The following is a 25,475-nucleotide window of genomic DNA, read 5'->3' on the forward strand; positions in this document are numbered from 1 at the left end:
ACTCAAGTAAAGCAGCTTACCTTTACTCAGTGACTTCAGTACAATTTTGAAGAAGTTTTGCTTGAGAACTTCCTTTTGATGGTAGGTGGTTAAAGTACACACATTTTTTATTCAAGCAGAAGTACAGATATTTGTATATAAATGACTCAAGTTAAAGTATAAGTAATGACTCAACCTCTTTACTCAAGGAAAAGTATACAATTACAGCTTCTGAAATGTCCTCAAAGTGTAAAAATAAAGAGTTTTCTTCATGTCACATTAATAAAGTTATTTAATTTGAAATACTTACTTCAAATAAAATATAAAACAATTTACTAAAATGGGTTAAAGCAAGAAAAGATTTGGAACATGAAAAACTGTCCAGGAGGACATTTTTAATTTAAGTTTTAATGTTGGCCAGTTCTTTACTTTCTCCCATGTTATTGGTCCTTGTCTATCTAATCTACTTAAGTAATGTAACAAAGTATTTGTACTTTGTTAATCCCCACCCCTGGATGGTATTTATACTTCTACTCCACTACATTTATATGACAGCTGGAGATACTAGTTACCTATTATTAAAACAAATAATAATCTATATGTATTCACTATGAATTAGAGCACTTAAAGGCCAACCTTTACAAGCTGCAACATTTGAATGGTGCTTAATGCATCGATAATCATCTAATATAAATACTTAAAATTGACAATTTTTCACAAACAATACTTTCCAGTTTACTCAGACAGTTGATAAGCAGGTTTCTATTTAAGCAGAAAACCAGACTCTCAGGTAATAATCCAGGCCAGGTACTCATCCTCTTACACAACAAAGTCTACACCTTTATTTGTTTTGTCTTCAGGGTGACACCAGGAAACTGCTGCTGCTCATTAATGTCATATTCACGGAAATGATAGGGAGGAAATCAGGCCTGAAGAGGAAGTATGCTAATATTTTGGGCCGAGGAGCCTGCGGGTCTCTGGGTCCTAACGCCAAAACATTCAGGAGGGAACGTTACATTATATAATTAGTTACATCATACTCAAGTAGAAATACTGTATTATAAGTGAGATTTCTTCTATCAAATATAACAAGGTTTACTGTTTTAAAACAGCACTGACAGGCCACGACTGTTTCCTGAAAATTATTTTATAATGAATAAGCCATACTAAATTATATCAGTTCCTCTACAGAACAGCGATGATGTCTGACTAATAAATATTCGTTTTCTTAAATATGAAATAGTTAAATACAAGATAATAAGGTTCAAACTTCAGGGCCGGTTTCTAACATTATGCCATCGTAATGTACGAAAGGAGGTTAACAATTTAAAGTGTATTTCAGTTCACCACCACCAAATATTCACAGCATCAACAAATACAGAACATATACAAAAATAGAATTAAAAGCAGGGTAGTTCATCCATATAAAAGAAAGGAAGTGGCCACTGAATAAACCGCATCTTAACGTGGAGATAAAATTACTGATTTTATAGGTTGTTGAAAAAGTTCAAAATTGATCTACACTATAATAAACCAGGGTTCATGAATTACTTCTGATTTACTGGCAGGTTTGAAGCACAGCATGCTCACACAAATTCCCCAAATTATAGTGATAGTTGGGATCATGACGCTTCCTTAGTCACACATTGTATCCAGTGACAAATTAATCAAACACACAAGTCAAATGTCATTTACAAAAAAAAAGGCATTTTAAATGATTCTTAAACAGTTTATTAGAAAGATGTAGACAATAAAAAAAGAATTTCCACTGTAAGTCAACATTACTTGTCTCCCCTTACATTTTATTTGACAGTGCAAATATAATTTGGTCATTACACGGCACCACATCGTTGCAACACGTCCTCACCAACGAGAGGGGGATCTATTCTAGATGAACATGGAAAGAACCTGGAGAATAGCAACAAACCACATAAAGTTGAATGAACCTCAAGCCTCTTTTAACAGCGTCAAAACATTTCACCTTGCTGCTGCAGTCTAACATGGGAGCGTGTCAGGTGGGTATGTAGCGAAGAACTGTCAAGATACTAAATATGTGAAATTCATTCAGATTACCAACGCAGGTGACCACTGGGAAGATGCAAATGTTTCTGCAATGGTTTCAGAAACGAGAAGTAAAGGGAAACATGTAAGCTGGAAGGTTAAGCTACAGAAACAGAGACTGACTTCCTGGATATCTAATTCACGTCACATGGAAGGCTTTGGAGGAACCAAATCGATAAATCAATGGAACTAATTCTTTTGATGCACACATCTAGTGTTTGACTTAAATCATGAGGGAAAACTTCACTGGTCGACTTACTTAAAACCACAACATTTGGAATGGGTGGGCCTAATTATCTGAAACCACAATTAATTTGAAAACACATATTGCTCAGTTGAGGACAACTATACAGCTTTTCCAACAAATAATGTGTGCTTAGTTGTAATATTTAACAGTAAAACAAGATACCCGAAAAGGTGCAGTACAGCAAATGGAAGTGGAGATAGCTGCTCTGTACAATACCATGCATATCAACCTTCAGTGGACTGATCAGTCAAGAGTTTGGAGCTGAGAATATGGTTTTAAATATGACTACTGACTCGTATGTACAGTTGTTTGTCACTGCCTTCAATTTTAGATATACATTTGTTTAAGATTCCTCTTGCCCTCTGTTCTTCCATTTTCAATCCAGAGTCTCTGTCTTCTATTCCAAATCTGGCATTTCTGAAAGTGATAGAAACAAACTGTCTTACACACACGAAAGCACTCATTTATAAAACTTGTATTATCACCATTATATACACAGCTATAATTTCATTCATTACACTTACTTTCATCATCACTATCTGCAGACTCATCCTAAAAAGACAAAAAGATAGAAGGTTGAAAAATCACCTGACAAGAACAATCTAGACACTGAATATCATCATATCATATATTTACATATATTTATATTTACTTGTGATTATCACTAAACTGCTATGAAATAAAGCCAAAGTAAAAAAATTCTTACGTCATCTGGACCTTCGAGATCAAGGTCCTCCTCTCCTCCCATGTTGTTCATCAGCTGTAATATTACACCATCAATGTTAAAGCCAAGTAAACGTCAAATATTTTACATCTTTAGATTTGGTTAAGGTTCGTAAATCAATCTTTGCAGAATTGTAAATTCTAATCTTAATGAGTAGAACTAGCCAATGCTAGAGTGTAGATTTATTGCAATGATTGCCAATTCAAGACCTGGTGCTGGTTTCTACCCTATTGATTTTTAAATTATTATTCTTTGGGCATTTACACAGGAACTGAGGGAAACAGAGGTGTAGAATGACAAATGATCCTGAAAGGATGAAAACAGCTAACGATGCCGTTCAAGATCCGTGTCACAAACCCTTAATTAACCAAAACACCAGGCTCCCCAATTATTCTTTGTTCCATCTTAAACTGGTCCCTCACCCGTATACAGATTTGGTCAATTTCATGCCAAGAGGGCAATAGTCAGTTGTTATATTGAAAGATATACATAAATATAAAATTTGGACTAGTGTCATAAAATTATATTAAATATATTTATATATATATATGTATGTATGTATGTGTGTGTATATATATATATATACACACACACACACCCATTTTAACACAAGACATTTTGAGCCTTGTGTGTTCGTAATTTTCACCAAATATGCTGAAGCTGAAACATCTGTACAGATATTAATCTCTATTTATCAAGGTGCTTACATCCGAGAGTGGGTTGGAGTTGACCATCTCCTCATCTGAGTCGTCCTCCCAGTCTCTCCAGTTGCTGAAGTCGACACTGAGCCAACTCAACTGTGGAAACAATATCAGTGTCTCTCATCATAGAAATCTGATGCAAATCTAACTGAATCTTTCTGGAATCCATTTGCATTTTATATTTATGCTACAAACTGTCTATTACATTTAATGACTGTCTGCGTACCTTAACCTTGTCTTTTGTTAGCCTGGGCCACGGCTTCCCCGGCTGCGCTTTTCTTAAATAGCACAACACCGAGCGACCTGTGCATTTGTGTTTGGATTCCTACATTGAGGAAGAAAGACAACAGCAGTGTCAGATCAATCTCATTCACAGTGTTGTGTAAATACATATTGACAATATCATAAAGCAACATTAATCAAAGCAATGATTCAAACAGTGACGTACATTTTCATCAATGGCGTCAAAAAGGTCCATTTCATTCTCATGTTTGACATTGTCAGTTCCTCCAAGACAACTGTGGAGGAAAGAGAACATAGATTTTGGGGAGAATGAAACAACAAACACTCAGTGAACCAAAAACAAGACAAAGATTTTGACAATCTCGATATTACTGTGACTCACAGATCATAACACTAAAAATAAAGTAAATAAAACTAAAGCTGCAACTGCTCAAACTCATCCAAAGTGAAGCACATCCTGATTTAGGCTAAAGTAAAGTCAGACATGTTTGACAACTGTTGAGAAGACGCTTCGTGAGCTACAGGACCAGTTGTGATGAACAAGAGCCCAGATTCTGTGTTAACCTAAGGATTATTGTTTCTGAAGCTTGAATAGGACACCTAACTTACCAACAACAAAGAAACGAGCAAGGAGTTAATACAACTTAATATTGTCTGCATGAGACAAACTTACCTGAAACCAAACTTTATTTTATCAAAATTGACTTTAACATCTTTGCTGTCTGCTACACAGAACTCTATAAAAACAGCGTCCCTCCTGTCGTACCACTTGGCAGTTGCTGGATGCCTGTGAAAAGACAGAGGAAATATATACAAATGTAAACAGTATGTTAGAAACCTTAAGGTTCAGTGGTTTTCTTCACATTTTGATTGTGCATTTGTAATTTGCTGTGCACATTAAAACTAATTACAGCTCCTGATACAGTTATTTGATCAAGGTGGATTTGGTTAAAAACAACAAACATGACTTTTTAAAATTTCTAAACCGTTCATTCATTCTTAGAGCTCCCCAGATATACATTTTGTAAAACAAATTATACATATGACTGCTGTTGATAGGAGACCTAGTGGAGACAATAGGCTGCCATCAAAAAGCCCATGTATCAGGTTGCCAGGTAAGCCTCTGGTTACAGTAAGCCACATTAACAAGATGGTTTGGATGGGTTCAGCTCAGCATTCATAATGTCCAAGTCAATTGTAATTATAAATGTATTTATATGATTAAAAAAAAAATCTTGGTTTACTTTTTAATTTAGAACAAGTTTAAATCATCTACTGTGGAATATTATATAGTATGCATGTTACTTAAATCCTTTTTAGAACTTGATTTAACAGTTAATTAAAAATGCCCAAGAGTCTAATTTAATGATTGGTTAATCATTCAAATCCACTCATTTGCAATTCCTGACATAATAGAATAAGATCCAGCTTTTCATTTGCGTGGATTTACACATTTCCTTGGTTTAATTGGATAAAAAAAAAAAACGTAAAAAATAATGTTTAGAGCAGCTGATGGAGAGAAAGAAAAAAGTTGATTACATCACCTTAGGCCAAAGTCTAACTTTAAAGGTGCAGCTGTAAGACATGACGTGAGGAACCACAAAGAAGCCATGTTTTTTTTATTGGACACTTAAATGCTAATGTGATTCCCCCTTAGCAAAGTGAGTGATTAAAACCTCACTCAGCTGCAGATCTGCAGTACAAGTGCATATCTGTGTTTACAACTAATCAATAACCACAAACCTCTGATGATTGAAGTGTGGGTTTTAAATTTAGTTTTCATTGGTATTAGAACATGCGCTGTGTATTTAATGACGGTATTATTCTCTCAGCATTTCACTGATGGCGTCATTAAGCAAATCCTCTTACAGATGATCGCGGACCAACATGAAGCTAGCCCTGGACAAATGTTGGCTAATCGTCGCTCGCTCCCTTCACAACTTTGCGATCGAGCTAGCTGCTCGTTGCAACGTGGTGAAAGTCCCAGTTTTTCCTGTTAGCCGGCGATATCCCGACACCTGACACTGACACGGTGCTAACCTGGTGATCAATGAACACTCTGCTAGTCAAGCTAACAACGCTGACTTTGGCCGTTACCTTACTTCAGCCATGCGGTGCACCTGACTCGAACCCCGGGTAACACTAGGCGTCTGATACAGAGAACCCGGTTCTGCGGTAATAGCTGCGGTGCTGAACAGTGGTTTTAAAACCCGGTCCACGAAGCAGCGAGTGGTCGTTAGCTAACAGTTCACTGGGGAAAGGCCAACCTCCCGCCTTGGCGAAAGCATGTTCACAGGCGGCTAACGCTAACTAGCTAGCTAAGCGTGTTGTTCCACTGCACTTTCCCTCCATCGGTTCATCACTTGAACTTCCATTAACTCACATGTCTGGGTGTGAAGTGGGTCTCTGTCTCGAAGGTAAAACAATCCCGGGAGAAGAAGAACGTTAACGCCCGTAAAGAACCAGGAATGCTGCCCACACACAGTCACTGCAACAGCCTCGGTCCTGTGCACTGTGCTGCTCCGGATCTTCCTGCGTAAGTCGGGATGAGAATAGAAGACCGGGCGCAGCTGCAGCGCACTAGACGTTTCTAGAAGTTAATGTGATTTTCTACGGAGTCAGTAGAAGAGGGGGAGGGAGGGAGGGAGGGAGGGAGAGAAATCCCCTCTCATATACTGATCCTTAACTCTTTAATATATATTTAAATTATATATATATATATATATATATATATATATATATATATATATATTATAACAACTCTTTATGATGCATCACTGTTATATTTAAACAGCTCTTTACAATATATTATATATTTATATTATATATTTATATATTATATATACATCACTCCACCATCTCTCTCTCCAGATTGCATGTCTATGAACCCTTTGTGTGTGTGTGGTTGTGTTTCATGCATGTAAAAAAAAAAAGAGTGAGAAAAGAATTTCCCCTTGAGGGATTAATAAAGTATCTCTTCTTCTTATATTTAAACAACTCTTTACATTACATTACTATTATATTTATATACTGTATTTTAAACTTTAATAAAGTGCATTATTATTATTATTGAGGGGTTAGATATATACTATATATATAGAGAGAGAGAGAGAGAGAGATTTAACATTTATATTTAGACTACATATTTAGATTTAACATTTTGATTTAGGCTTCACATTTAGATTTAAAGTCTATCTACAGAAAAGTAGAAGAAAAAAAAAGAATCATTCACTCCTGCAAATCTGGTTAAAAAATTCATGTGACTTTGCTGCGGCTAAATGAGCCCAAGTGTTCAGGTAATTTCAGTTTGTGTCAATTATTAATGGAATTAAACATCTTAAATCCTTAACAGTCAAGATGAATGCAGTATATTCTGATAAGGCACAAAATAATTATTTTCATGATGGGTTGCAAAATACTTCCCAATAACATATCAATAGCATGTCATATTTATTAGAAGTTTTCTTCAAGTAATTCCATCAAGATGACAGTTTCTTTTTCCTTTTAAAACATATAATCCATTAGGAAAATGTTTAACAAATAGAATTAATATTTGTCACAAATCTGTTTATAGGAAAAATATAGCAAAAATATTTTTTCATTTAGTCAAATTCTTTGATACAAATGAAAGTGCATTTTTTAGCTTGACTCTTCTCTCAACATTCATCTGTGACGTCCAGGCTGACGTGACTGTGCCATCTCCAGAGGACAGGTCTTCTGGGGTGTGGCTGGGTTGAAGATGGGAGCAGCTGTAACCACAGTCACAAAACATTTGAGGAGGTGCTCCATGTCTATTTAAAATCAACTGTAGGACGGGTTTGTTGACAATCATCTTTATAGAAACTTTTACCAGCCAATTTTACACGTCAGTCATTTGAAGTGCTACTCTGTGACAAAAGCTGAATGTCAATTCAAATCAAATGAGTATCAAACAGAAAATATAGGTTAAGTTATTCAATATTAAAATAGAAAAAATGTTAAAGACATTAAAATAAATGTACGCATTTGTCTTTTAAGTCTTATTTATTATCTTGAGAGCTTTGAAATCTTGATTGTATTGGCACTGCATTGTTCACCAAAACCAATCTACATGTTTTGAACATTGAGGCGTCGCAAGCTGATCTGACTGCCGTCTATTGGGTTTGACATCACTTACGGTTCCACAAGTATATAATTGATATTTTACTAACTGATCAACTCTGGATAAAACGTGTTTATTCACCTCTGCCTTACAAGCCTGTTAATGATCATGTTAGGCTAAAAGTGGAGTGCCTCCGGTTGGGGGCACTTAGTTGTACGTCATACACCTCCATGTTTTCTCTCTTTAGACTAAAAAGGAAGGCAAAAAGTGGGAAAGATAAGCCTAACCTCCCTAACCTAAAAAAGCAGAGGTCCCCATTACCTCTAAATAAGGAATGCATGAGTATAGAAAATGAAAGGGAACATCAAAATAAGAAATTAATAGCAAAAACAGCAATAAGCCACACCCCACTCCACCCCAATTCACCAATGAACAGCAGACACAAAAATTTCATTTTATCAAGCCACAACTTTATTTCCATCTTGGGTATAAATTGTATAAACGAGCTTAGATTAAATCAGCAACATTTCTTCAACTCTTCGTTGACAAGGTCCCATTACATTGTCAACTCCTGCAGAGGGAACAAGAAAAGTTTGTTAGAAAATGTTTCAAAGATTTTATTCTCCAGTTAGGAAAGTTTCTCTCTTCTCAGGACAGAAAATGTTAGCTTCAGTGAACTCAGAAGAACGAAAGTCACTGTATCAATCATCACTGAAGAGTTCTTTATACACAGATATGAGTAAACAATTTAAGATGGCTTGATGAATATAATTATTCCAAACCAACACTAGAAAAGTTTGTGTAAGACTTACCATAATAGCATTGACAATGTCATTATTGTTGTTTTTCAGGGCCCGTACAGCCTTCGCCCGCGACACGTTGGCTTGTGACATGACGAGTTCAATGTCTTTAACCTCAACTCCGGTCTCATCAACCTGTGAAATGAGCAGAAAATTGTTTTAACTCCTCATATCCTTAAAGGATTTATATAAATAAATTGTATTACTTGAATAAAAATGCATCTAACCTCCTCTTCTTCGCTTTCCTCCTGTACTGTTGGCGTCTGTGTGTTTTCCTGGATGTTTGATACAGCTTCTCCCTGTACCTTGAATTTTTCTGCGGCAGCCAGCTGGGCTTGCTGGGAAAGATCTTCAATCTGTAGCGTGAGGGAGATAGCAAAATGAAACATCAATACATGATTTTAGCTGAGGTTCTGCACTCATACACCTTGACTGAAATGCTCAGTGAGTCTTTTCTTTCTGCGATCTTATAAAAAGTAAACAGTAAGTACAGTTGACACCATAAGCTGTAAAAAAACACAGATGAGGATTGTGTCATTTCAGCTACATACCTTAGCTTCACCGAAGACGATGTATGTGTCTGATGCAGGGCTCTTGTAGACGTCTGGTTTGGTGATGACAAACAAGATGTTCTTTGATTTGCGAATTGTGACTCTGGTGACCCCTGTTACCTGCCTGAGACCAAGCTTTGACATTGCCTGGAAGAAATACAAATATTAATATGTGTCCATTTTGGACCATTACAAAGAAATCAAGATTTGTTGACTTAAATAATAATTTAAAAAAAGTTAAGACCAGTACCTTCCGTGCCTTCTTTTCACTGCGGCTCTGTTTGGCTTTGCTGACAGGTTCCTCATCGAGTTCAGCAGCTGCTGCAAGCTTTAAGAGAACGTACATCCACATTGAATGTCAACAAGTAAATAAACTATTAGGAATTCTGGTGGTTGTCACTCATTCATTTTTTTTCTCTTCTCAGGACAGAAAGTTGGCTTCAGTATGCTCAGAAGAACGAAAGTCACTGTATAAATAATCACAGAAGAGTCAAAAGCCCACAACATCCACATTAAACGTTTAACATGAGTTGATGTCGTAAGTGTAGTATGTTTGGACTCAAGGAAGCAAAATATTAAAAAGCAGCTGAACACTTACCTGAGCCTGCTGTGTCTGTGTCTGTGCAGAGTCCTGTTCCTCCAGCTCAGGGACTGAGTCATCGCTGTCTGACTCAGTGCCAGATCCTACAGAAACCAACAGGAAACCTTAAGTCACAACATGGCACCTTTAACATGGTTGTAGACCTGAAAGTGTTTCTGCAAATAAGCTGCAATTATTCCAGGTAAATAAATATACCAACATATTTGAATTGCCAAAACCTTAATGCTGCCTCAAATTCAATCAACTGTACACTGGGTGAGAACAACTGAGAACAATTCCCTTCAATCTAAAACCATATTAAACTGACCATCAAAACATTTTAAGTAATTAAAAACTGACATTCGACATCAGATGATCAAAATTAATATTGCACAAAACACTATAAAACAACAGAATTTACATGTTTCTGAAACAAGGAGCATCCATTTTGACAGCTGGGTAGCACCTTATTGTTTAAAATTTTTAAAAGACCAAAATCTACTTTATTTTCCGTGACCTTGGAGAACGGCATATGTAAACATCGCAGCAGATGCCAGGTGGCAGTAACAGTTGGAAAAATAGATGCACAGAAAAGGAGAGGAAAAAGAAAATACCCTTGTCATCCTTGATCTCAGGCTCCAACTTGGCTGGTGTTTTAGCAGGTGTGGGGGCAGGTTTGGGTGATGAGATGGGTACAGAAGTTGTATTTATTACCTTAACCTCAGGTATAACAGGGGCAGGTTTTGCAACTGCCTCTGCAAATGTGAGTTTACGAGGAGCTGGGGCAGGAACAGCAGGCTCAGCTTGAGCTGGTTTTAAGGGAGCGGATGAAGTTTCAGCTGCAGGCTTGGCAACCTCTTCAGGTGCAGCCTTGACCTCAACCAATTTGGCCTCAGTTACTAGTGTGGCATCCTTAACAGGAGCCGGCTTGGTGACCTCAGCGGAAGCGGGTTTAGGTTCTGCAACTGGCTTGACAACCTCAACGGGGGCAGGCTTGGCCTCAACAGCTGGCTTGACAACCTCAACAGGGGCAGGCTTGGCCTCGACAGCTGGCTTAGCAGCCTCAACGGGGGCAGGCTTGGCCTCAACAGCTGGCTTAGCAGCCTCAACAGGGGCAGACTTGGCCTCAACAGCTGGCTTAGCAGCCTTAACGGGGGCAGGCTTGGCCTCAACAGTTGGTTTAGCAGCCTCAACAGGGGCAGGCTTGGCCTCGACAGCTGGCTTAGCAGCCTTAACAGGGAGGGGTTTGGCCTCGACAGCTGGTTTAGCAGCCTCAACGGGGGCAGGTTTGGCCTCGACAGCTGGCTTAGCAGCCTCAACGGGGGCAGGCTTGGCCTCGACAGCTGGTTTAGCAGCCTCAATGGGGGCAGGCTTGGCCTCGGCAGCTGGCTTAGCAGCCTCAACGGGGGCAGGTTTGCTTGGAGGTGCTACCTTAATTTCTGATGGTTTAGCAGCTTTAATGGGGGCAGCAGTAAGCTCTGCATGTTCTTTCTCAACAGGGGGCACAATTACAGGCATTTGAATTGGCTTTTCAGGTGGGATCAGTGGAGGCAGTTCGTCATCAGCGGCTGCAGTAACAGTTTTTGATGAGGCTGCTTTAACTTCAAATGGTTTGGGAGGGCTTGAGGGAAGAGTTTCTGAAAATGAAACTGGTGCTGCTACAGCAGGCTTTGAAGTAACTTTAAAAGCAGGAGGTGCTGCAGCAGGCTTTGCAGCAGGTGGTGAGGGTTTCTTTGTCTCAACCGGGGCATGTTTAGCTTCAACTAATGGAGCCTCCGCTGGTTTTAGATCTGCTGCTGTGACCTTGCTCTCCTCAGAGACAGGCACAAATGCCTCTACTTTCTTAGGTTTTCCTTGCTTGCCAGCCTTGACAACTTTTGGAGTAGAGCGGTTAGCCTGGTAAGCAGAGGAACTAGCAGGTGAGGCTGCTAGGGGAGAGGGCACAGGTGACAAGGGGGTTGATTTCGGTGATGTGGGAGAGGAGGAAGAGGCAGACATAGAAGAGCGCTTTCTTCTGCCTGGGACAGCCTTTGGGGCAGAGGAACCCTGCATACTCTTGGCATCTTTGCCTTTGGTCTTAGCAGGGCCAGAAGCTGCCTGAGGTTGCTTGGAGGAAGCAGGGGCAGGAGGTGTAGCTGAATAGAAAAAGATTCTTTAAACTTTTTGACTGGATTGTTTAAGTCTTACTCATGCCAGTTAACAAACCAAGATGCAACCATATTTTTAGGGTTAGGAAAAGGACTTGCCTTACTTCATAGTTTGATACAAACTGCCACTCAAAATGCACAATACACACTACCAACTTCCACACTGAAAACCACATTCTACGTTTAGTTAGGATGCACTATGGATAAAAAGAAAGATGCATATAAAATTACATCTTGATATTAAAACAAAGTAACATAGCCAACTGGCCGATTGATTAAAGATGTTTTTGTCTAATATATATCAAATATTAGACTTGATAAAATTGAACCTTTTCATATATTTTTCACTTTATTTCCATTTTAATGACAAAACAGTTGTAACTGGTGTGGGGAGCATTGAATGACAACCGGTTGTGGAAAGAATAATTACCCTTTTTACAGATGATTAAAGTGCAGGACTTGCAGACAAAACAAGACCTAATGCTGAAAGAGTCCTGACTCACACTGACAAAAATCACTGCAACAGAGGCAGCAGAACAACCTTAATTAAGCCAACTTTCCAACACTCAAAAATGTCCCTACAATTTTGTTGTGTGGAAAACAACATGTCACGTTACTACTTGCGAACATAAGAAGGAGCGTTCCGGAAATACAATACAAAAAGGTGGGGGAGGAAGGGGACGCTGCTATAAACCAACCTGACAGGTGGCGAGTGGAAATAGGTGGGGCTTCACATTTGGAGGTCCCCTTAGACTGAACGGCCTTGGAAAGAAGTATAACAGGTTCTTTGTTGTCGAGATTTTCTTTTTGAGTGGCCACGTCAATGTTCACATCACCGGGCAATACTTCTTGAGTTGCAGTCAGGGAAAGGTTTCTAGGACTCTCTACTTTAATGTTTCCGTCTTCTCCGTTTAAACTGACATCTTTAGGAGCAGATGGTTCAGGAGCAGATGGCTCAGGAGCAGATGGTTCAGGATCAGATGGTTCAGGATCATTTGGCGTTTCTTCTGCCACTGTTTCTGTCTCTTCTCCAGAGGGATTTGCTTCGACAGGAATCTGCTTGGCCTCTTCACCAACCAATTCTTCAGCAGCAACCAAAGATTCCTGACTTTGTACCTCTTCAGTTGGAGCTTCAGCTGAAGGCATTGACTCTTCAGGAACTGGCAGACTAGCTGAAGCCTCCGCTGGGTCAGCAGCTGTTACTTGCTGTGAAACTGTTTCTTCCAGCCCACACTCTGTTTGTTCAGGCATTTCTTGAGTTGCAGCAACACCATTTGGTTGATCAATTCGAGACTCAATGCTAACTTCTGGGGGGCTTATTTCTTGGGCAGGAGCAGGGGGTTCTGGAGGATTCTCCAGTGGGACTTCTTTGTTCACTGTAGGAACAGCCATCTCAGGAGAAGTAGTAGTCAGTACTCCTGCAGCTGATGAAGGAAGAGCAGCGGCAGTAATGGGGAAGTAAAATTACAGTTGAGGAGCTCAAATGGCAGATTTTAAGAGCGTAATAAATATATTAGTGAAAAAGAAACGCGCTCCGCACGTGTAAGGAAGTTCAGTGATGTGGAACTGGCTCTTGATTTGCCCATTTAAAAACAGAGGGGGTGTTTGTGCACTCAAAGAAAGAAAAAGTGCCCATCCATGCAGTGTCCGAATGTGAGAGAAGTGTTTCAAGACCTTTAGTCCAGACAGCAGCCAGGTGCATTAAAAATAAAACATGAATCCATTTATAGTCCAAGATTATCGGTTTTAGATTTTCTAGTTTGTTTGCTCTGATCTGAATTAGTCGAGTTGCAAACTTAAGCATTTCTCCCCGGTTTAGTTTCTTTATTGCACACAAAAGCGAATATAACTTAACCAAAACGAATCACTAAAAACCATGTGAAGTACCTTGTCCCTTATAACTACACAAGCTGCTAGAGTTTGCTCGCTCTGCAGCATTCTAAAATGCAAAGCACATATGGCTACAGGTGCAGTTAATCTCAAACTTGAAGGACATCTGGTGGTTGGGTCGGAAAGATATCAGATCATATTCCCATCACAAATGAACTGCTCCAGAGTTCATTTGTGCCCAGACCAAGACTGTCTCATCTAAAAAAGGGCTCTGTCTGATCTAAAATATTTTGCTCAAGTGTATGTGTTTTTACTGCATTCAAACCTGCCTCATAAAAAAAAAAAAAATCGCACCGTGGTGAAAAGAACAAACAAAGCAGAATCGGATTTCTCAAAAAAAAGTGCAGGTATGAAAACACTTGTGAATAATGGACTGCAATCATTTTAATTCTTAATTACTTTTACCGCTCAGGATGAATTACTGCACCGCTCCCTGGCAACTATGTGGAGTAACACTGAATAGTTAGTATATCAATGACTAAATAACATGGCAAGGCATCTCAGTTGCAAGCTGCAACTGATCAGTTAGTACAGAAGTCTTCGTCACATCCCTGAGCAGGAACCGCCACCCAATTACAAACCATGAAAACCCGGAGTGCTTACTGGTGAAAAGTGATGAATAATAATTTTAAAAGGCGTTATGGAATTATTAAGAACAGTTGATTCACTCTTACAAGCACAAATTGAATTTCTGCTCCAACATCCTGCCCGAAACAAAAGAACTCAAAATACATCCAGGATATAAATCTTCAACTAACATGTCAACTCGGAATTCATCTATATATATATATATATATATATATACACAATGTAATTTGCATTTAAATGAGTAATTTTGAGAAATTAGTAAATGGTTAAGACTAATGGTTGAGAAATTATTGACAAACATTTTGCAATCCAATATATATATATATGTATATGCAACACAGAATAATCTCCACCATCACCAACAAGGCAACGTCCGTTATACACAAACTGGGTTAAAGTCATTCACTGTGCACGGGGAAACCCACACCACACATCATGCATCGTGTCCAGTTGTCAGTGCAAGTCTCCACACTACTTTGTGAGTTTGTAAAAATAAAAACAGGGGTCCTGGATAACTCTTCAAGGCAAGCGAAGCAACATCACCACTGCTGATTGCTTGGCAAGCATACTACTGTTACAAACACTTGGCTGGTGACAGTCAAAATAACCGTCACCTGTTACGTCAACTCAAGTGTCCAGCCAGCTGAGTCAACTACTTACAACCAAATAATGGCCCAGTCATCCAATATTGATTCCTCCACGATGTGTTGACCAATTCACAGGTTCTGAGAGTTCAAGGACCCCTTTCTTTAAAAACACATTATTGCAAGCATGTGAAGTTAAAATATACGAACCAGTCTCCACTTGAGGCTGCTGCATCTCCTGCTCGGTGACAGGGACCGTTTCTGTGGCTTCACCAGGCATGGTTGCTTGTGAGAGAAAAAAAACAAAAAACAAGGTCAAAACAATTTAATCACACAAGACTCAAACTCAAGCTAAACAGATTTCCATTATTGATCTTTATCAGTTTAAACCAAAAACTCTTCAATGCCAACGTATTGTGTGAGTATTTGCTGCATCCCTGATTTACTGTGGAGGTATGCTCATCTCTAAAAGTTTATGACTATGAAGTACACTGTCTTCACATGGGCTGCAGGGCACACTGGTTAAAACAGCCTCAGGTTTAGAGAGTTAATAACTTAGTAAGTTAATAAAAACTAACATTGCAAAAAGTGTAACAATCAGACCAGGTCTAAATTTAGATCTTTAACATTTAAACGTGTCAAGTGTGAACTTGATTAACAAGAAATGATAAATAAACCCTGTTCACAAATACAGATTAAAGTTATTACTTCTAAGTATTTCAGAAGAGACAAGATGACATACTATGAAGCTTAGTTCGCCTTCAAGGTTGAATATCGAGAAAGAAAGCTAACTGAAGCTAACTGGAGAAGTGTGATGGATTGAATAATTTGGGATTTCGCAGTTAGCACATGACACATCGCTGACGAACCGGACTGCAGCAGTTGTCATAGCCGGACTGAGCCCACGCTTTAGCTTGTGAGCCGCAGCTGTGGTGTTACTTTCCCCTGGATGGAAGGTAAACTAACTTCTTCTGTCAAACTCAACAAAGAGGAGGCTAATCAGCTAACGAGCCAGTTTTCCCATGGCTCCCCCCTCTTGTTTCACACCCGGAAAGACAAGAGTTTGCTCGGTTAAACCCCTCATCACACGCCGGCCCTGACAGGCTGCTCGTACACACTGGTAGTCATCATGTTCCCCCATTTTGAGCCGGTAATCGGTGACACAACGGCGGATAAATCGCGGAACCAGAGGCCGGTGGAGTCACAAAAGCTGCACCGGCCTGATGGCGGGACTTTAACCGAGCATACGACACCTTTAACGGAGACGGGGATTGGTAGGAAACGGCTGGATGATGTTGGATTGTCCGCAGAGACACTCACCGACTCTGGACGTTATATCCAAGATGGCTGTGAGAGAGAACTCCTGACCTCCGCGTCACGGTGATATCCGCTTTACAGAGGGACTTTCTACTTCCGGGGTATTTAAAGGGACAACACGTAGTTATTTTACCTCAATGTTTGGACTGGACCTTCAAAAGAACTACTTAAAACTTGATTTTCACATATATTGATCCACAGCCTGTCTTAGTTTATTTTTAATACTGCAACAAATACGATAATAATAATAATAGCTATTTATTTATACAGCGCTTTTAATAATACTCAAGTACACCTTACATAGGTTATTGAAACTAGGCTCATGGATATCAGTCCCCTACATGTGCTGGGTTTTTATTTATTACCAGTGTGTAAGATTTAGGTGAAAGGGATCTATTGACATAAATTGAGTATAAAATAATCCTATAATTTTTCACTGGTGTGTTTCATCTAAATTGTACAAATTGTTGTTGTATTCACACAAGAATGGGCCATTTATATTTAAACACTTTATATTTACATGAGGAGCGGGTCCTTTCTCCGGATGCTGCCAAGTTTTTTTACACTAGTCCAAACCTTTTGAGTTTTTATGACAACTGAAGGCTTCCACAGGTTTTTCAACACTAAGAAAAGTATTTCACTGAAAATGTTGAGGTTTGGACACAAGAAGACTTCTTTAACAAGTAAAGTCACATCATAGAGATTTAAGTCATTTTTAAATAAGTGAAAATAAGAAATAATTATATATATATATATATATATATATATATATTATATAGAAAGATTAAGCAGATGAGGCTCTCTGTATCTCCTCTATGTCGAAGATGTGATCAGGTAAATTCTTGAGAAATAATCTAAAAACAATTCCTGGATCCACCTCTTCAACCACATCTGTGTCAATATTTAACAGGTTCTTTCCTGGCGTGTTGTGTCCCATCCTTCTACTACTGTGGAAATCCACTGAATAGTTTTTGTGTAATCCTGCTAATAAACAAGACCTCAAACCTTTAAGGACTGCACCCTGAAAGTACAATGCACCACTAAAAGAGATGATCAGTGTTGCACACATTGTTCAAAAGTAACTAGAATACAAGCATATGAAATAGTAGGGATACCAAATTTATTTTCACAAATGACTGTACAGTGGCAACAAGTAGAAAATACAAAATTGACATTATATAAAGAAAATCCAAACTAAGATGATTTACTACTGTTTAATTTATAAACGTATTATTACTGAATCTGATACCAGTATAATAAAGCAGATTTGAAATAAAAAATCATTGTTCCTCTGAGAAAATGGAAATATTCTACCACAACATATAAACAGTTCCACCTCAAAATCATTCGACTTTGTGATTGTTGATCCAGTTCAGAATTCTTTCTCAAGATCTAAAAGAAAAAGAAGGAGAAGGGAAAGCTGATGAAACATGTGAGTAAAAACTCTCATCACTTAATCTATCAAAATTAAAACCTACCACTCTTTTTGAGAAGTTCTCCTTTCCATGATTGGGCCATTCCATCCAGAAACTGATCAAAGTATTTCACATACTTTGCCAAACTGGTTCTTTTGTAATCTGTAAAGAAAATGAATCAGTGAACTCAAATATTCAGTAAAGATACAAGTACCCTTTACCTTTATTCTTACATATCAAGTCTATTAATTCCATTTATTTTTACTTATATACATAGCATGAGTCGTATTTGTTACTATATGTATTGTAAAGCAATGTTCAACCCAGTATAAAGTACTTTTAGCTGATGGAAAAAGATAATAATTTCGAGAAAGATTGACAGGTAAAGCTCTTGTTTGTGATGCAGGAGGATTGACATTCAGCTTTCAGAATTTCACCTCTGATCTTTCGTCTCTCTGCTGAATCCTTCTCGTTTTCCTTCACGTCCTCCGACTCCTCTTCTCCTGTTCTGGGCCGATCCAGCTCCTCACAGATCAGACTAGAACAAAAAAGTCACAACTTTAACTCAAACAGTCCACACAACAGAGCACAAGGGCATTTCAATTATGGCTCACCTGATTGTGGGCACAGCAAAAGGATCAAACGTTTCTAATTCTTTGAGGTCCATGGGAACAGAAATGCGTCCTGGATAGAGTTATAGGGGAAAAGTCACAGTGAGAATCAGTCAGAGACATATTCACCATTGCAGGCTTGATTCAATCTCATTAGATCTGCACTCACCTGTTTTGGGGTGGACACTGAAGGGGCTCTTCAGCAAATGGTTCACACCTTTACTGACATTGACATCGAGCCGTGGGTAACAATACTGCAGCATGATTTCTTTCTCAAAGTATTGACCCTTCTTGGCAGTGGCCTGGAGGAATAGATGGGGACTTTGTCAGTGCCCCTGTCTTGGTCATAATGCCTTTTGTTGCAATGTGTAAAAAACGGGAAATGTCTTGGGGTAAAACATTGAAAATTACTAACCTGTTTCTTAAAGGCTTGATCCTTAATCAGTAGCCAACGACTGTCGGGTTTCTTCTCATTTTGGAAATCCTGCTGCAATTCTTTTCTAACATGTAAGAGATGAGTTAAGGTCAAGAGAGAAAATGCTGTTTAACCACCAGCTCAACTGTGCGTGTTCTTGTGAATACAAATCAAACTGTGAAAAGGATATCTTCAGGCACGAGTGCCAGCACTTTGTCTACAGACTCCTTGCGGCTCAGTATCTCCTGATCCTGCAGTGCATACTGGGGAAAGTATTTCTCCACCACTGTCAAAGACTCTCTGTTGAGATGGAACAGACTTTTAAACAGCTGAAGAGACAACTTTCAACACAGAGGACGAGCTTAACGATCATCAGTGAAATTACACACACACATTAAGACAGAACACAAACAGTAACACCTTCAAACGATCAGATTCTTACTGGATAAAAGGATGAAGAGGATCTGTCAGCACCACTTTCTTCACCATCTCGTCACCACCCTGTCAATCATCACATTACATCTCAAAAATGAACTGACTGGTTTTTACATACAAGTCTTTCACAGCTTTAAAAGAATCCAATTACTCCTCTTAGATGAGCTAAGCTGATGCTCTTGGTTCCTGTCTGGGTCTAAACTGGCATGAGTGATGTCCTCATTATTCACTAGAGGCTGCAATTCTGTTACCTTCACCAGGCTCAGGTATTCTGCAACAGCAGAGCGTGCAGCTACAGAGAGCTTCCTGGCAGCTTCATCACACACCCAGCAATGCACTCCTCTTCTGCCAGAATAAACCCACAACAGGTGCTGGAAACCAAAGTCCTCTGGAATATCACATTAAACAAAGAAAGTGCTTTCTGTTAATTTTACCAAAAATAAAATAACATGAGCAGATGGCTGGACACAAAATCAATGACAAACAAACCTTGAAGAGCTCGATCCAGGATATGAATAGCAACAGTCATCAGGGTCCAGCACTTGGAACAAATGTCTGCAGCACTAAAATTAGAGTTTATGTCTTCAGTGGTTAACAGAATATGCTGCATTAAAAGGTCAAAGTGATGTAAAATGGACATGGATGGTTATTTAGGACAATAAGACACTAAGATATATATGAATGTCAGCTAAAATTAACCTTATAACACAATTACCTGCAACAGCTTCTGACATCATCATAATCTGTCATATCAATATCAAACACCAGCTCCTTCTCCAGTGCCTGGAAGCTTCCTGACTTCACTGTGTTGTGTTGGTTTGGCTGTGGGCGACAAACAGAGGAAATGATCTCCATGTTCCTGCAGAGACAGATTCCTGTAGGAGTGCATCTCACAAGCAAGCTCACCCTGTGACTGTATATTGCTCCAATGTCAATCTTGTACGGGTTCATCTTCTGTATTTCCTTCTCCAGCTCGCTCTGCGTGCTGAATGACTGGTAGCGCACGTAGATGTCATCTTTGAGTGTGAAGGAGAACTCCCGATTCTGAAAGTAGTTCTTCTGCACTGAGGTTGAAAAAGAAACACATCATCAGTCAACAGTTTATTAGGCACACTTGGCTATAACTAGTACTGTCTAATACAACTGTCGTGCAATAACTCCTCCTTTCATGAGGGTTATAAAATTAAGTTTTCAAACAGTTTAAGGCTGTTGATTCAATTACAAGATGACTTAGATAAAGTTTGCTGAATTGTATTGCATTCTACTGACTTATTTTACTTGACTCTATTGATATGAATGTATTGGACACATGATATGGTTACTCTTTGAGAAATTTGCTGTTATTGCTAACTTTATAATAAATGGCAATTCCAGTCAACTGTGTGTTCATGTGTAAGTGTGTGTTGTGACAGATTTACCATAAACATTGAAGCAAGTCAACGTATTAAATATTTAACACCACAAACTGCATCGTCTTATGTCGAGCATACATCTGAACCAACAAATCTACAAGAATTAGAATCTAACCTTAATAGAAGTTGTATTTATGACAGGACTGTTAAATTGGGCTGCATCAGTTTTAGATAGGTGTACCTAATAAACTGATAAGTGAGTGTTTCATGTTGTCAACAGGAAAACAAACCAGCCACTGCTGTGTCACAAAGTCATGGATAGTCTAGTTAGCTAACAATAGGCTAACGCGATGTTAAGTCCTGTCTGATCACTGACAGTCACCTCCTCCATAGTTGAGCCAGCGGTGATACTGAGAGAACGGGAAGAGGCGGCGGTAATACAGCGGCAGGAGATCCGGCAGACAGCCCGAGTCATAACCGGAGGACGGCATCTCCCGGTGGTAAACACGCTTCTCCGGTACTCGAGTAAAACAGCGTTAAAGTTTCCCGCGACTCCAGCTTCTGTGTGTTGGTTTACAACGCGGGAAAAAGTCATAAGCAGCGGACACAACCAATGAGAGGAGGAGCAGACGATGTCGTCACCAAAACCAGGAAGTGACTTTTAAAGGAGAAGGTCAAACGGACACAGACATGACGAGTGAGCTGAAGTCCAGAGGAGATGAGCTCATATGTACGATGATGATATATGACGTCAGTATGAGAAACTTACAGGACGTCACTTTACTGAACCGTGTGATGTTTGTCCTACGACTAATCGAGAGGCGGAAGTGACGTATTGCCGGGAGCTGAGAGGCTCATGGGACATGTAGTAATTTCTTCACTCGGGCGCAAGTTTCCCTTTCAATTAAACAATGAAGTAAACACAAAAACAGTGCAACGTTGTCCTTTACTGTGTAAATGAATATTAAGGAAATTAATTAATAACTTAAAAAGATAGGTAAATAATAAAAAGAGAACGATTTGTGTATAATATCTTTCTCTTAAACTGGCATATTCAGTCTGATTGGTTTCCAATTGGTCAACCCACATAATGTTTTATCCACAGTTAATTTTATTGATCTTTTTCATATATGTTTTTTTGTTCTGTTTTGATATCTGCCCGGTAAGGTGACCTTGGGTGCTGTGAAGAGCGCCAATAAATAATATTTGACTGCAACATCCTCTTTCTAGATACCACAGAGAAGTGTTCTACACCTCCTCCAACAAGAAAACCATTCCTCTGCGTTCATGGTGTTGAGGTGTCATGGCTCTGCATGCACTGCGCTTTCTGTTCCCCACCTTCAGAGGGCAGTACATTGTCATGACAACATAGTCAGCATTGGTACATTGAGCTCCACTTGCCTGGAAATTGCAAAGAAATGCTACTGAAATTCTTGTTCACATTTTTTTCTAAGGTTAACATAAGAGCACTAACAGTCAGCATCATTGGTGAAATCAAAAGTGAACAGGGGTATAGAGAAAGAACACACAGGTCAACACAAGCATCTTCTTTTGTTTCTTTTTGGCAAAATTGTTCTAATTTATGACCCCCCCCCCCCCCATTTCTGTCTGATACTAGTGCAGGTACATGCAAAGTGCACGGTCAAGCTCTGCTCTGACATTTGAAAAGGGCACTTTTTGAGTCCCAGACCAAAGGAGCAGCCGGCGTGTGCCCCTCTTCTGCTCATTCATAATGTGGCTTTACTTCTGTATTTTTATGCAGCCACTCTGAAACTCTATCTTCCTGAAGTGGCGCTGTTCAGACTGAAGGTTGAGAGCTGGGCAGCGTTAAGAGCTCTCATCAGTTATTGTACTTCTGATATGAAATAACTCCCTTTGTGTTACTGCACATTAGCCTCGATATGATTGGCTCTGTAATCGTATCAATTCTGTCTCATCTCATACTTGTCTATTTTGTATGTCATTGGAACCTACTCTATAATTTCTTCTCTTTCATTCTGCCCATACATGACACAGTTTAATGGAGATTTTACAATGTAGATGTCAAGACATATAAACATCCATGCAGATCTATTCAACTACACTTGTGGCTTATGGAAACCTACATGTAAAGCTTTTAGGTTTAGCTATTTTTTACATAACTGACAAACCAAGCCACCACCACTCTTATACTCTCCATTTATTTATACTTATTTTATTTATCATCCTTTCTACAACTGTTTGCTAAGAGTGGGGAACATCCTCCGCCACTGCTATCACCCAATTTTTAGCATAACCATAAGAAATACCTATGTACTATGATAATGAGCCAAGTTCTCCTTTGCAGTATTAGTAAACTGTGGCATGCTCAACAGCAATTAACAGGCAGGTCTGACTGTAACTGCATAGCAAAACATTTCCACCTCATGATTGCACTTGTGTGTATGTTAATACTCTTTATTCATACCCTGATCTACATAATGCGAGAGCTCTCAACCACGTCGTATACTTAAATTATGCAAATTATTCTGCTTCAAGGCATTTGGGTTGTGATGGGTTTTTCTTTTTTGGGTCCTTTCTCAGAGATGATTAGAATTGGATTTGGGATTAATGCCTTTGTGTTTGTCTCTTCTCTAGCATCAATATATGTTGATATACATACATACACACACACACACACACACACACACACACACTAAATGTCAGTGAGGTGAGTTAGGTAAAAGTGAAACAAGGGGGAAAAATGCCCCTTTCAACCCAGTGCATGATAAATCTAGGTCAGACAATCGTCAGGTGCCCACAGAGCATGTTAGCCAGCACTATAGGTCAACGTGTTAGCTTTACTCGAGAAGTCAGAGTTTTAGGATTAAAAAAACCTCACCGCATCTTCAGATAACCACAGTGTGCAACCATCTCAGACTGCTGTCACTTCGCATCAGGAAAAACACTGGTGACACAGAGTTCAGTAGGATAGCTCTAAAACACATCCTGCTTCAGCTGAACACATGAACAAATGCTGAATGACTGTGATTCCAAAGGTCCAAAACATGGAAACTTTACAGTCAGGTCTAGAGCTGATTGGTGTAATTTGTTATGAAGAGGTGAAACAGGGGGGAAGAGTTAGCCTGGCTCGAAATATGCACAAAAAAACCTCACCTACCCTGGACAGGTCATCAGAGTATCGCAGGGCCAACATACAGAGAACATGCTGAGAACATGCAACCATGCAACAGTGCTAACCACTGAACCATGTTTATGTGTATGATTATTATAACAAAATGAAAGACAGATTTTTCCACAGTGGAGAAAAGGAATAGAGGAATTCATTCTGACAAACTGTCTGTAACTCAATGTTTTGAAAGTCAGACTTAAACAGCAAGAGGGAGAACTGGAGCATGGGGGTGTGAAAGTGGAAGTAGCTGAAAGTGTTTGCATGTATTGGTTTAATGTATTTGTATTAGAGGCAACAGAGCAGAGCACATAGGTAGAAATTTCAATGAAGCAAAGAGCATTTTACCTTGTTTATCTCTAAACCAGGCAGCAGGTGCAGCCCATGTCCCCATGCAGAGTTTCATGCTGTACATTAATGGCATCAAAGAGTCCTCTGTGACAGATGAGCGGTTCTTTCCATTTATGTTCGGCACAACACGCCACGCTCCACTCGCTCTCCAAATGGCTGACACTTTTAAAAATCTCTGTTACACTTCAGATTGATGAAGCCATCTGTCATGTGTTTGCAGGCTCCGCTTGGCCCCGCACGCTACATGATGTAGAAACATATGTAAAGTCACTCATACGTTTCATAATTGCGAGAATCTGCACACGTCCGTATCCAGCTATGGATTGAAATATAAACACAAAAATATATATATGACAGAAAGAGTGAAAGAAAAATTCTGATAAATGTGTACCTTCCTGCCTCAGACCTTTCATAGACATTGTCTGTCAGTCAGGTTATCAGTTGACCAACAACAATGACAAAACAAAGAAGATATATCACGTGAAGACAAAACCTATTGAGTCCGACTACAGGTACTTCCTGATTACTTCTGGCTTTCACAAACACAAAGTGATCGGCTGCTGCTCAAGTATCCTGGATTTCACATTAGGAGCCAGTGGCGATCACCTGCCTGTGTGCAAATACATTCAAACGCACTCAGTCTCCGCTGTCATGATTGTTTCATGACTTAAAAAATAGATTTTAATAATCTCATTTTGGTCTCTGAGATAAAGTGATGGGCATTTTTAAAAATAAACTTAATGATAAATTATTCAATTAAGAGTTTAGATGAGCAAAAATAATTGAGACAATGTAAATATATAATAAAGATTGTGTATTAAATAAAGATAACAAATGGTGTCACATTATGGGGACATGTCTTCCTTATGGAGACACAAAGCAAGTGCATGTAAATCATTAAATCTTGTGTGTGAATTTGTTTATTTCTGTCTGCAGGGAGTTTATATTCCATTATGTGAATTAAAAACCTTCACACACTTAGTATTCATTACACTGTATGCTAAGTCTCATCAGTATTCTCTAAACGGAATAAGTATAGAGAAGCCAAATATTTAAAAGAATGTCCTCTTCTTTGTTTTGTGGTGGAGGTGTGAGGGTGGTTCAGTTAAGGTGGTGTATGGAGGGGACTCAACATGACTTTAATATTTATAAAAACCTGGCCACAGCCCTGCAGCCCTGCAGCTCTGCCCTCCTCCTCCTTCTCCTCCTCTTCCTCCTCCTCCTCTCATTGGTTGGAGCCTCATTATAAACTTCA

The 25,475-nt window shown here is 39.1% G+C and overlaps 3 protein-coding genes and 2 non-coding genes across 14 annotated transcripts; all 5 read right to left on the reverse strand.

Annotated features, from left to right (window-relative positions):
• Nucleotides 1-1,687: 1,687 nt before the first annotated feature.
• On the reverse strand, nucleotides 1,688-6,614 carry ptges3b (prostaglandin E synthase 3b (cytosolic)). Of its 2 annotated transcripts, none has more exons than XM_020096356.2 (8): nucleotides 6,339-6,614; nucleotides 4,629-4,742; nucleotides 4,161-4,230; nucleotides 3,939-4,037; nucleotides 3,719-3,808; nucleotides 2,994-3,047; nucleotides 2,812-2,839; nucleotides 1,688-2,704 (listed from the first exon to the last, which is right to left on the reverse strand). In XM_020096356.2, coding segments are annotated over exons 1-8 (477 nt in total). In that variant the 5' UTR covers nucleotides 6,341-6,614; the 3' UTR covers nucleotides 1,688-2,684. The 2 variants fall into 2 exon arrangements, with proteins under 2 accessions (XP_019951915.1, XP_019951914.1); XM_020096355.2 differs by having other exon boundaries at nucleotides 6,053-6,469.
• Nucleotides 6,615-8,484: 1,870 nt separating this feature from the next.
• naca (nascent polypeptide associated complex subunit alpha) lies at nucleotides 8,485-16,619 on the reverse strand. 9 transcript variants are annotated; one of them, XM_069526094.1, is made up of 9 exons: nucleotides 16,497-16,619; nucleotides 15,387-15,461; nucleotides 10,582-12,102; nucleotides 9,986-10,071; nucleotides 9,638-9,715; nucleotides 9,388-9,534; nucleotides 9,064-9,192; nucleotides 8,849-8,971; nucleotides 8,485-8,607 (listed from the first exon to the last, which is right to left on the reverse strand). In XM_069526094.1, the coding sequence occupies exons 2-9, from the start codon at nucleotides 15,454-15,456 to the stop codon at nucleotides 8,593-8,595; spliced, it is 2,169 nt and encodes a 722-aa protein (XP_069382195.1). In that variant the 5' UTR covers nucleotides 15,457-15,461; nucleotides 16,497-16,619; the 3' UTR covers nucleotides 8,485-8,592. The 9 variants fall into 9 exon arrangements, with proteins under 9 accessions (XP_069382195.1, XP_019951711.1, XP_069382196.1 ...); XM_020096152.2 differs by lacking the exon at nucleotides 10,582-12,102 and adding an exon at nucleotides 12,813-13,538 and having other exon boundaries at nucleotides 16,497-16,603; XM_069526095.1 differs by having other exon boundaries at nucleotides 16,430-16,532.
• Nucleotides 8,680-8,754, reverse strand: LOC138410643 (small nucleolar RNA SNORD59). The gene has a single exon (XR_011243344.1). It is a non-coding gene; the product is annotated as a small nucleolar RNA SNORD59 (small nucleolar RNA).
• On the reverse strand, nucleotides 9,804-9,876 carry LOC138410642 (small nucleolar RNA SNORD59). Its single transcript, XR_011243343.1, has one exon. It is a non-coding gene; the product is annotated as a small nucleolar RNA SNORD59 (small nucleolar RNA).
• Nucleotides 16,620-17,591: 972 nt separating the features above from the next.
• On the reverse strand, nucleotides 17,592-21,479 carry prim1 (DNA primase subunit 1). Its single transcript, XM_069526097.1, has 13 exons — nucleotides 21,104-21,479; nucleotides 20,276-20,433; nucleotides 20,085-20,191; nucleotides 19,859-19,932; nucleotides 19,621-19,757; nucleotides 19,377-19,435; nucleotides 19,123-19,234; nucleotides 18,935-19,024; nucleotides 18,689-18,821; nucleotides 18,523-18,592; nucleotides 18,346-18,446; nucleotides 17,972-18,070; nucleotides 17,592-17,885 (listed from the first exon to the last, which is right to left on the reverse strand). Exons 1-13 carry the CDS (start codon nucleotides 21,210-21,212, stop codon nucleotides 17,866-17,868), a joined length of 1,269 nt encoding a protein of 422 aa, XP_069382198.1. The 5' UTR covers nucleotides 21,213-21,479; the 3' UTR covers nucleotides 17,592-17,865.
• Between the last annotated feature and the right edge of the window lie 3,996 nt (nucleotides 21,480-25,475).

This window comes from Paralichthys olivaceus, chromosome 6 (genome assembly GCF_024713975.1).
Source record: "Paralichthys olivaceus isolate ysfri-2021 chromosome 6, ASM2471397v2, whole genome shotgun sequence".
In the NCBI taxonomy this organism is placed as follows: domain Eukaryota; kingdom Metazoa; phylum Chordata; class Actinopteri; order Pleuronectiformes; family Paralichthyidae; genus Paralichthys; species Paralichthys olivaceus.